The sequence below is a fragment of the Salvelinus namaycush genome, chromosome 7, assembly GCF_016432855.1.
Source record: "Salvelinus namaycush isolate Seneca chromosome 7, SaNama_1.0, whole genome shotgun sequence".
NCBI classification, from domain to species: Eukaryota; Metazoa; Chordata; class Actinopteri; order Salmoniformes; family Salmonidae; genus Salvelinus; species Salvelinus namaycush.
In genome coordinates this window covers 18,771,845-18,783,111 of record NC_052313.1, presented here as the reverse complement: position 1 = coordinate 18,783,111, position 11,267 = coordinate 18,771,845, and the positions used below count along the sequence as shown (strand labels likewise).

General features: G+C 43.7%; 1 protein-coding gene across 1 annotated transcript in view; it reads left to right on the top strand.

The window, feature by feature from the left end:
• LOC120051061 (titin) overlaps positions 1-11,267 on the top strand; it is a 115,062-nt gene that overhangs the window by 25,002 nt on the left and 78,793 nt on the right. The window contains exons 2-3 of the mRNA XM_038997681.1: positions 5,522-5,712; positions 8,083-8,139. Of these exons, the coding sequence (XP_038853609.1) occupies positions 5,526-5,712; positions 8,083-8,139 (244 nt within the window). The 5' untranslated portion in view covers positions 5,522-5,525. The remainder of the gene's footprint in view (positions 1-5,521; positions 5,713-8,082; positions 8,140-11,267) is intronic.

Below are 11,267 nucleotides of genomic sequence, written 5' to 3'. Positions count from 1 at the left end.
GGCGTGACCTCATTTCCTCCCACACAGGCACGCCCCAGGAAGTATCTGAGAAGCCAATTACCTCATTGGACAGACTGTGTGACCTCAACCCCCGGTTGTCGGTTGTGACCGCAACCCAAATGGCAGGTCTACCACGGAAAATAAATGGTATCGAGCTGCCCGACAGTTGTTTTGGCGCCACAAGGACGTTGCAATTTAGGACAGCCCAGTTCATGTGCCACTTTTCCCCTCAGGAAAACACTGTTGTTGCAGCCGGGCAAACATTGACCAATGACCACAGTTGTCTGGGTCCTTCCAGTCCCTCATTCGGGTCCAAGGATGTATGTGTCCAGAAGTGCTGTACTGTATCTACAGTGTTTGGAAAAACTCTACATTTGTTTGAAGGGATTTTTCAGAGGACAGGCAAGGAGAAGACCGCAGCACTAATCTAATTCGATACTAACCTTCACTTTCATACTGTACTTGTGGGTGACCCTTGCATCCCTTGTAGGTCTGGTCCCTGGCTTGGCGCAGTGCCCAGGGTGACTGCAGTAAGCTGATAGGAAAACCCACACACCACTTAGGCTGCAGCACACGCTAAATAGTGCACTTGCAGTATCTACCATGTCTGTCATGTCAACACGTACGAGTGCCACTTAGAGAACCCGCAAAGGTGCTGACCTACCACGTCCATAGATTACGATGGGCATTACGTCAGGTTTGGCGCATTGTCTGCTATTGTGGCTGCTTTTGTGACAGGTGGCCATTTTGAAATGCTCTTAAAGGGGCAGTGCAGTCAAACATATTTTGCCCATACTATGAGCTCGAAATATCACTTTGAAATTGTGATTATGCCCATTTAGTGTAAGAGCTTTTAGGAGAAAAATGCCTGGAATTTCAGCCTGTTCAGGTAGGATGGAGTTTTTGTCTCACAGCATGACATCACAATCTGATCTGATTATTCTGACCAATGACGTCATCTTTTATTTGCATTTATAAACCGAGTGGATCGAGCCCTGAATGCTGATTGACTGAAAGCCGTGGAATATCAGACCGTATACCATGGGCATGACCCAATTACATTTTTTCTACTGGTCTAAATTACTAACCAGTTTATAATAGCAATAAGGCACCTCTGGGTTTGTGGTATATGGCCAATATACCATGGCTACGGGTTGTATCCAGGCACTCCGCGTTGCGTTGTGCGTAAGAACACCCCTTAGCCGTGGTATATTGGCCGAATACCACACATCCTCGGGCGTTATTGCTTAAATATATCCTCCTACTTTGAAGGGGTTAGCCGGGTAGGCTCTCTAGAGTCTAGACCAGGGGTACTCAACTCTTACCCTACGAGGTCTGGAGCCCGCTGGTTTTCTGTTCTACCTGATCATTTATTGCACCCACCTGGTGTCCCAGGTCTAAATCAGTTCCTGATTAGAGGGAAAGAATAAAAAACAGGAGTGGAACTTGCTTCAAGGTCCGGAGTTTAACATGTGGGGTCTATGTAACGGATGTGAAATGGCTAGCTAGTTAGCGGGTACGCGCTAGTAGCGTTTCAATCAGTTACGTCACTTGCTCTGAAACCTAGATGCAGTGTTGCCCCTTGCTCTGCAAGGGCCGCGGCTTTTGTGGAGCGATGGGTAACGACGCTTCGTGGGTGTCAGTTGTTGATGTGTGCAGAGGGTCCCTGGTTCGCGCCCGAGGTCGGGGCGAGGGGACGGTTTAAAGTTATACTGTTACATTGGTGCCGTGACCCGGATCACTGGTTGCTGCGGAAAAGGAGGAGGTTGAAAGGGGGGTGAGTGTAACGGATGTGAAATGGCTAGCTAGTTAGCGGGTACGCGCTAGTAGCGTTTCAATCAGTTACGTCACTTGCTCTGAAACCTAGATGCAGTGTTGCCCCTTGCTCTGCAAGGGCCGCGGCTTTTGTGGAGCGATGGGTAACGACGCTTCGTGGGTGTCAGTTGTTGATGCAGAGGGTCCCTGGTTCGCGCCCGAGGTCGGGGCGAGGGGACGGTTTAAAGTTATACTGTTACATCTATACGATCTTATCCGCCAATCAGGGCTGTGTATGTAAATATATTTACATTTATATCAACACACCCACACGATCAGACTGAGCATTTCAATGGCAAAAGGAGGCTCAGGAAAATAAATTATACCAAAAATATATTTTTTGTTATTCTCATGAAATAAACACACACAGTGATTTATTAGACATGCAGCGACAATTTATATATGCAATTAAAAAGACCTTTGATTCACCTACGTGTGCTGTCAGCTACAATAGTGATCTGTTGCAGCAGAAAATAGAGGATTAACCTTCTATGGCCTTATGTCATCCAGCGGACACACACACACACATTGCCACATCAGCCAGAGTACTAGACGTCCCATGGGCCATTTGTTGGTCAGACCGCACAATAGAAAGCCTGGCTTTCCTTTGGTTTCCTTCCTTTGTTGAAACAAAATGGTTTCCGAGTGGCCACACCAAATTGTATTCAAGAGGTTAATGGTAGAATCTGAGCCAAAAATGCAGCAACAACATATGGATTGTTTTCTTAGAGCTCTAGCAATTTAGCCAATTAAATTTCAACAACAGTCATTGTAAATAAGAATTTGTTCTTACCTGACTTGCCAGATTAAATAAAAAATATCTAACTTTGCATCTGCACTGTTCTTCAGGTAAAATGTTCAGTGGAAATTGGTAAAAGTCGTCCTTGTACATATAGTGTATGTTGTTTTTTTTACTATACAATCGTTGGTTTTCGTTTGGCTTACATTTTAAAGTGAAGAATTGGAGTCTCGGCATCACTCTGTTGCCGTGGAATTGCCCGTATACTACCGCTGCTTACAGGAAACTCCCATGTAAACTGTTTGAGTCTTACACTCAGATTGTCACTTTAAAATGTATGCCAAACAAAATCCATGGATTTCAAAGTTGAACAAACCATACAAGTCTAAGCACAAGGACTACTACTTAAAAAAAACAAAAGAAACCGAATGAAAATGTACCCCCTTTTTCTCCCCAATTTCATGATTACAATCTTGTCTCATCGCTGCAACTCCCAAACAGGCTCGGGAAAGGCGAAGGTCGAGTCATGTGTCCTCCGAAACATGACCCGCCAAAACACGCTTCTTAACACCCGCTCGCTTAACCCGGAAGCCGGCTGCACCAATGTGTCGGAGGAAACACCGTTCAACTGATGACTGATGTCAGCCTGCAGGCGCCCGGCCCGCCACAAGGAGTCGCTAGAGCACGATGAGCCAAGTAAAGCCCTTGCAGCCAAACCCTCCCCTAACCCAGACGACGCTGGGCCAATTGTGCGCCGCCCTATGGGACTCCCGATCACGGCCGGATCGAACCCCAGGCTGTAGTGACGCTGCAACAATGCAATGCCTTAGACCGCTGCGCCGCTCGGGAGGCCCCCACAAGGACTACTTTTAACAATTTACACAGAGAATTTGACAAAAACACATTTACTTGAAGAAGAGTGCACACTCAAAGTTTGGTACAGAATGACGGTTTGTGCTGTTGATGCCATCATTCTGTTACCAAACTTTGTGTCTGCACATATGTAAAAACAGACACTGTAAAGTCAGACACTGTGAAAACAAATTCTGCGCCTCTATACTATAGCAATCTGCCATTGACTCGACGTTATACCATTGACTGGGCTATCAAATGAAATGTCACTGGAAAGGTTATACCTATAAAGTGTTAAAGCGTCTGCATGCTTCCCATCCGAAACAGTTTTCATATATTATGATGTAATTTTGAGTATTTTTTTTCTTTCCGTTTTGGTCTTCGGCAAGTTTGTTTTGGGCTGTTCGTGCACAAATGTTTCCTTCGGGAGGCAAGCCGAAGTTTGGAGCCGAAGTCTACGCCCCTTCTTCGGTCATTGGTCAACAATAAGGATTCATCAATGAAACGTTTGTTGTCATTCAACGATAGATGACTCGTTTTCATGCACATTATTTAACTTGAGAAATACTGCCCCAAACAATTTAGTTACGTTTAAAATTGCACAACTAAGATCTACTCAGCAAAAACATAAAAAATGAATGACAGATTTCTTAAATTAACTTGGACTATTTTGAGGAAGTGTATACTGGCTACGGCATCTCAGGATGGACAAACAGTACTATTGCCGTTTTTAAGGGAGGCACCAGCCGAAACGCAGCATTTCGGAAGCCTATAGGCATTGTCACCTCCCAGACTGTCCAGTAGATGGAGCTCCTGACGTGTTATGCTGTATATACACACAGACAGCTCTGTGAAAAGAGAGAGAGTGAGAGAGAGAGAGAGTGAGAGGGCCCCACCATACAGATAGTAAGTAGCCCTACAATGAGCTCTGTCACTTCACACTGTACAAGTGCACTGGCTGGTCACTTAAACTCTTTATTTATGTACGTCCACAATTTGAAAGTGTTCAGTGAAGGAAAGATGCAGAGAGTAGAGAAGGATTTAAAAGAGAGGGATGAAGAGAGATGGAGAGTGGTGCAGGCCAGGTTAGATACACTGTCCAGGATGTGTATTATGGCTGGGAGGGAGGGAGGTTTTGCTGGAGCGTGTGCTTCTCTGCTCTGTTCTGCCCTAACCCTAATCCCTCTCTCTGATACACCATTGGCACATGCTATTCTAATCTCCCTGATTGAGGAAGGCAGAGGGAGGAGGGGTTGGAGTAAAAAGGGAAGAATGGAGGAGAGATTATAGGAGAGCGAGGGAGAGGAACGGAGAGGAGGAATGACTGAGGAATGGTAAGGCTTAGCCTGTGGGGAAATGAAAATGGAGAAAGAGAGCGCGAAAGTGAGAGAGAGAGAGCGTTAGAGAGGGATAGGGGACCGGGGGACCACTGATCAGGATTATAACCTGTCATTACCCCTCCCTTTGACGTCGGTGAAAGATGACACCATATGACTCTGCAGATTCTCGCAGCTTCCGTGGTCAGATGACCCTAGAGCTGTGTCTTTCTCTCTGGCCTGATCAGCAGCCGGCCTTTCCCCTGTCTGTCTGTCTGTCTGTCTGTCTGTCTGTCTGTCTGTCTGTCTGTCTGTCTGTACTTGCCCTAGTGCTACAGCAGCCTAGAGTGTGCTGTTCTCTCATTGGGAACATCCGTGGAGGTCCCAGATTATTGGGTTTGTGTGGGCCTAGCAGAGAGGCCTTGTGGCCCAGAAGGACATTACATTACAGGCAGGTTAGATAGAGAGACAGCTGGAACCTCAGGAGGCCTGCTTGCTGGCTCTGTCTGATTCTGGTTGGGAGAATTCATAAATGATGCATCTGCTAAGTATCAAACATGACTTGTTGGTACAGTTCAAATGTAACACACTGATGTAAGAAATTATATTGTAACTATTTTATTACCTCAAACTGTATGTGTATTCTGTGTGTGTATAAAAGTGTATGTGCATGTTTCTCCTGCGGTATATATTTTGGCATTTGTCAAATGTCTCATCCATCCTAAACTGTCCTACCTGGATCCCATTTGAATTCCGTATCTAACTTTACACCACTGCTTGTCTCTGTCTCCCCCCTCAGAACCATGGCAGAGCTGGACCTGAGCCTGAGCGATGCTCTGATGGACAGTGTGCCCCAGGCTGGCCCGGAGGACCTGGTGGAGAGGGACTTTGTGGCCCAGCTGGAGGCCGAGGCTTTTGACGACCAGGTGGGCGAGACTGTGGGCAAGACGGACTACATCCCCCTGCTGGACAACGACGGGAACAGGGCAGGTGAGCTGACTGGAGGGGACGGGGTTAGGGGGATGAGGGGAAGGAGGGAGGAGGGAGGTCATTGAGCTCAGTCACTAACACAATCATAGGTCATAAGTGAAGGTGAGCAAAAGGGGTTGGTTGGTCGATGACAATGGGAATATGAATGAACACCTGCCATGCTACCCGACTATATGTAAACTTATTAACCTACAGTGGATAACCTCAGACTGATGCACCCCTGGGCTTATCACTGTACATCCATCCTAACCAGGGGGCAGTGCTTAGTGAAGGGATATGTAAGACTCTCTCTGGGTAATGCAGGGTGATGTGTAAGACTCACTCTTCTCTCAGGGTAATGCAGGGTGATGTGTAAGACTCACTCTTCTCTCAGGGTAATGCAGGGTGATGTGTAAGACTCACTCTTCTCTCGGGGTAATGCAGGGTGATGTGTAAGACTCACTCTTCTCTCAGGGTAATGCAGGGTGATGTGTAAGACTCACTCTTCTCTCAGGGTAATGCAGGGTGATGTGTAAGACTCACTCTTCTCTCGGGGTAATGCAGGGTGATGTGTAAGACTCACTCTTCTCTCAGGGTAATGCAGGGTGATGTGTAAGACTCACTCTTCTCTCAGGGTAATGCAGGGTGATGTGTAAGACTCACTCGTTTCTCTGGGTAATGCAAGGTGATGTGTAAGACTCACTCTTCTCTCAGGATAATGCAGGGTGATGTGTAAGACTCACTCTTCTCTCAGAGTAATGCAGGGTGATGTGTAAGACTCACACTTCTCTCTGGGTAATGCAGGGGGATGTGTAAGACACTCTTCTCTCAGAGTAATGCAGGGTGATATGTAAGACTCACTCTTCTTTCAGGGTAATGCAGGGTGATGTGTAAGACTCACTCTTCTCTCTGGTTAATGCAGGGTGATGTGTAAGACTCACTCTTCTCTCAGGGTAATGTAGGGTGATGTGTAAGACTCAGGGTAGTGCAGAGTGATGTGTAAGACTCACACTCTTCCCTCGGGGTAATGCAGGGTGATGTGAAAGACTCACACTCACACTCTTCTCTCAGGGTAATGCAGGGTGATGTGAAAGACTCACACTCTTCTCTCAGGATAATGCTGGGTGATGTGAAAGACTCACACTCTTCTCTCAGGGTAATGCAGGGTGATGTGAAAGACTCACACTCTTCTCTCGGGATAATGCAGGGTGATGTGAAAGACTCACACTCTTCTCTCAGGGTAATGCAGGGTGATGTGAAAGACTCACACTCTTCTCTCAGGATAATGCAGGGTGATGTGAAAGACTCACACTCTTCTCTCAGGGTAATGTGCTTGGCTTTTATTGTTCCCATCTCCATCAATTACTTCCTTCCATCTATTCTTCCTTCCTGGGAGAGATGAGCGAGAGAAAGACAGAAAGAGAGCTCTACAAATCTTCTTTCACATTACCCCCACGCCACTCACTAACATGGGTTTATATCTATTACCCATGTATGTTTCTGTAATTGTACTGTATGTGTGTGTGTGTCTGTCTATAATTTGATTATGGTGTGTCCAAGTCTGTAAATTGTTATGTCTGATATTTGTCTGAAACATTTTTCCCCGCTGCTGTTGTCTTGGTTGGATCAGGTATCTCTTGAAAAACCTATTTGATCTCAATTAGACTAACCCGGATGAATGAAGGTTAAACGAACAATACGTGCAGCCAGGCGTCTTAGAGTTTCACATGCTGTATGAGCAGATCATGCATGTTCTAATGAAATGTACCCCAGGATTAGTCCTTAGCGTATGGGCTTCACCATCTACACCCGACCGATACCACCGTTAATCCATGGTATTGAATGTGCGGATAGCTGCCAACGTCTAATCTCACTTTAATTCAGACCTCCGTGGTTTCTGGGAAGGGCTGCCGTAATTAGGCACGTAACTAGGCCCAACGGTGAAGGAAAACTATAATCCTAAAAGTGAGAAGAAGCGTGTGTGTGACGTTACATGACTTTATGTAAGCAGCTCCAGATAAGAGACTGATGAAGCCAGACAGAGCTGGACAATGCCTGCCATTTTGGGTCTGACGGTGTGTCACTCCAGCTGCTGCGGCCTGATTTTAGTGGAGTGTTTGTGTGTGGGTCCAGCAGACTGTGACTCAGCTGTAGGCCACGTCTCTTGTCCAGACAGTCTGTCCAGAGTTGCATACTGTGTGTGGGCAGTTTTCCATGATGGCCAACTTCAGAAGTACCTTAGGCAGAAATTAAGTGTTGGTTCCAGCTGACGCACCAACACGCCTTGTTGGTGTGTGTGTGTGTCCAATCAGAAAACGAATAGGTAGTCGGCCTAATGTGTGTGTGTGTGTGTGTGTGTGTGTGTGTGTGTGTGTGTGTGTGTGTGAGCAGATGCCGACTCTGTGTTGGAGAATGGCGAGCAGGACGCCCAAGGGGCACAAAAACCTGGTAAGAGTTGATTCCCAGAATTTTCCACTCTGTCCCCGGCCACTCTGAACATACCACCTGATCATTCTCATGCACCTCGTCCGTCACGCCTCTTTCTCGTCCTTTACTTCCTGCTTCCTGTGTCCTCGTCATTTGCTTGAGTTATTTCTCTTTTTGAGTGTTTTGACTGTGTGTGGTTGGGTTGGCTCCATTCTTACTTGTATAGTCAACCAAGGACTTTCAGGGCAGGATGTGTAAGGTTAGTTATATATTGGTTGTCCAGGATGTGTATGGTTAGTTATATATTGGTAGTCCAGGATGTGTATGGTTAGTTATATATTGGTAGTCCAGGATGTGTATGGTTAGTTATATATTGGTAGTCCAGGATGTGTATGGTTAGTTATATATTGGTAGTCCAGGATGTGTATGGTTAGTTATATATTGGTAGTCCAGGATGTGTATGGTTAGTTATATATTGGTTATATATTGGTAGTCCAGGATGTGTAAGGTTAGTTATATATTGGTAGTCCAGGATGTGTATGGTTAGTTATATATTGGTAGTCCAGGATGTGTAAGGTTAGTTATATATTGGTAGTCCAGGATGTGTATGGTTAGTTATATATTGGTAGTCTAGGATGTGTAAGGTTAGTTATATATTGGTTATATATTGGTAGTCCAGGATGTGTAAGGTAAGTTATATATTGGTAGTCCAGGATGTGTATGGTTAGTTATATATTGGTAGTCCAGGATGTGTATGGTTAGTTATATATTGGTAGTCCAGGATGTGTAAGGTTAGTTATATATTGGTAGTCCAGGATGTGTATGGTTAGTTATACATTGGTAGTCCAGGATGTGTAAGGTTAGTTATATATTGGTAGTCCAGGATGTGTATGGTTAGTTATATATTGGTAGTCCAGGATGTGTATGGTTAGTTATATATTGGTAGTCCAGGATGTGTAAGGTTAGTTATATATTGGTTATATATTGGTAGTCCAGGATGTGTAAGGTTAGTTATATATTGGTAGTCCAGGATGTGTAAGGTTAGTTATATATTGGTAGTCCAGGATGTGTATGGTTAGTTATATATTGGTAGTCCAGGATGTTTATGGTTAGTTATATATTGGTAGTCCAGGATGTGTAAGGTTAGTTATATATTGGTAGTCCAGGATGTGTATGGTTAGTTATATATTGGTAGTCCAGGATGTGTAAGGTTAGTTATATATTGGTAGTCCAGGATGTGTATGGTTAGTTATATATTGGTAGTCCAGGATGTGTATGGTTAGTTATATATTGGTAGTCCAGGATGTGTAAGGTTAGTTATATATTGGTTATATATTGGTAGTCCAGGATGTGTAAGGTTAGTTATATATTGGTAGTCCAGGATGTGTAAGGTTAGTTATATATTGGTAGTCCAGGATGTGTATGGTTAGTTATTTATTGGTAGTCCAGGATGTGTATGGTTAGTTATATATTGGTAGTCCAGGATGTGTAAGGTTAGTTATATATTGGTAGTCCAGGATGTGTATGGTTAGTTATATATTGGTAGTCCAGGATGTGTATGGTTAGTTATATATTGGTAGTCCAGGATGTGTATGGTTAGTTATATATTGGTAGTCCAGGATGTGTAAGGTTAGTTATATATTGGTAGTCCAGGATGTGTATGGTTAGTTATATATTGGTAGTCCAGGATGTGTATGGTTAGTTATATATTGGTAGTCCAGGATGTGTAAGGTTAGTTATATATTGGTAGTCCAGGATGTGTATGGTTAGTTATATATTGGTAGTCTAGGATGTGTAAGGTTAGTTATATATTGGTAGTCCAGGATGTGTAAGGTTAGTTATATATTGGTAGTCCAGGATGTGTAAGGTTAGTTATATATTGGTAGTCCAGGATGTGTATGGTTAGTTATATATTGGTAGTCCAGGATGTGTATGGTTAGTTATATATTGGTAGTCCAGGATGTGTAAGGTTAGTTATATATTGGTAGTCCAGGATGTGTAAGGTTAGTTATATATTGGTAGTCTAGGATGTGTATGGTTAGTTATATATTGGTAGTCCAGGATGTGTAAGGTTAGTTATATATTGGTAGTCCAGGATGTGTATGGTAAGTTATATATTGGTAGTCTAGGATGTGTATGGTTAGTTATATATTGGTAGTCCAGGATGTGTAAGGTTAGTTATATATTGGTAGTCCAGGATGTGTAAGGTTAGTTATATATTGGTAGTCCAGGATGTGTATGGTTAGTTATATATTGGTAGTCCAGGATGTGTAAGGTTAGTTATATATTGGTAGTCCAGGATGTGTATGGTAAGTTATATATTGGTAGTCTAGGATGTGTATGGTTAGTTATATATTGGTAGTCCAGGATGTGTAAGGTTAGTTATATATTGGTAGTCCAGGATGTGTAAGGTTAGTTATATATTGGTAGTCCAGGATGTGTATGGTTAGTTATATATTGGTAGTCCAGGATGTGTATGGTTAGTTATATATTGGTAGTCCAGGATGTGTATGGTAAGTTATATATTGGTAGTCCAGGATGTGTATGGTTAGTTATATATTGGTAGTCCAGGATGTGTATGGTAAGTTATATATTGGTAGTCTAGGATGTGTATGGTTAGTTATATATTGGTAGTCCAGGATGTGTAAGGTTAGTTATATATTGGTAGTCCAGGATGTGTAAGGTTAGTTATATATTGGTAGTCCAGGATGTGTATGGTTAGTTATATATTGGTAGTCCAGGATGTGTAAGGTTAGTTATATATTGGTAGTCCAGGATGTGTATGGTTAGTTATATATTGGTAGTCCAGGATGTGTATGGTTAGTTATATATTGGTAGTCCAGGATGTGTATGGTTAGTTATATATTGGTTGGACCTTTTTGAGGTTGAACGGCATCGTGTCACACACTGTAAAGGTACAAGGCCGTTATTCTGTATTTCCTTTCATTCGTCTTTACCTTGCTCTTCTCTCTCACCTGGATCCGAGAGGCTGAGTAGCCATTACTACTGTTCACAGGAACTCTATAGAAGTTACAGAATCTCCTGAATTGTGCATAGGGAGCTTGAAGGGACAAGAAAGAAGGTGAACTGTGAACACTCATGTTCTGTGAACACTCTCAAGTGCTGCCGTGGATCACTTCAGTTTCTCA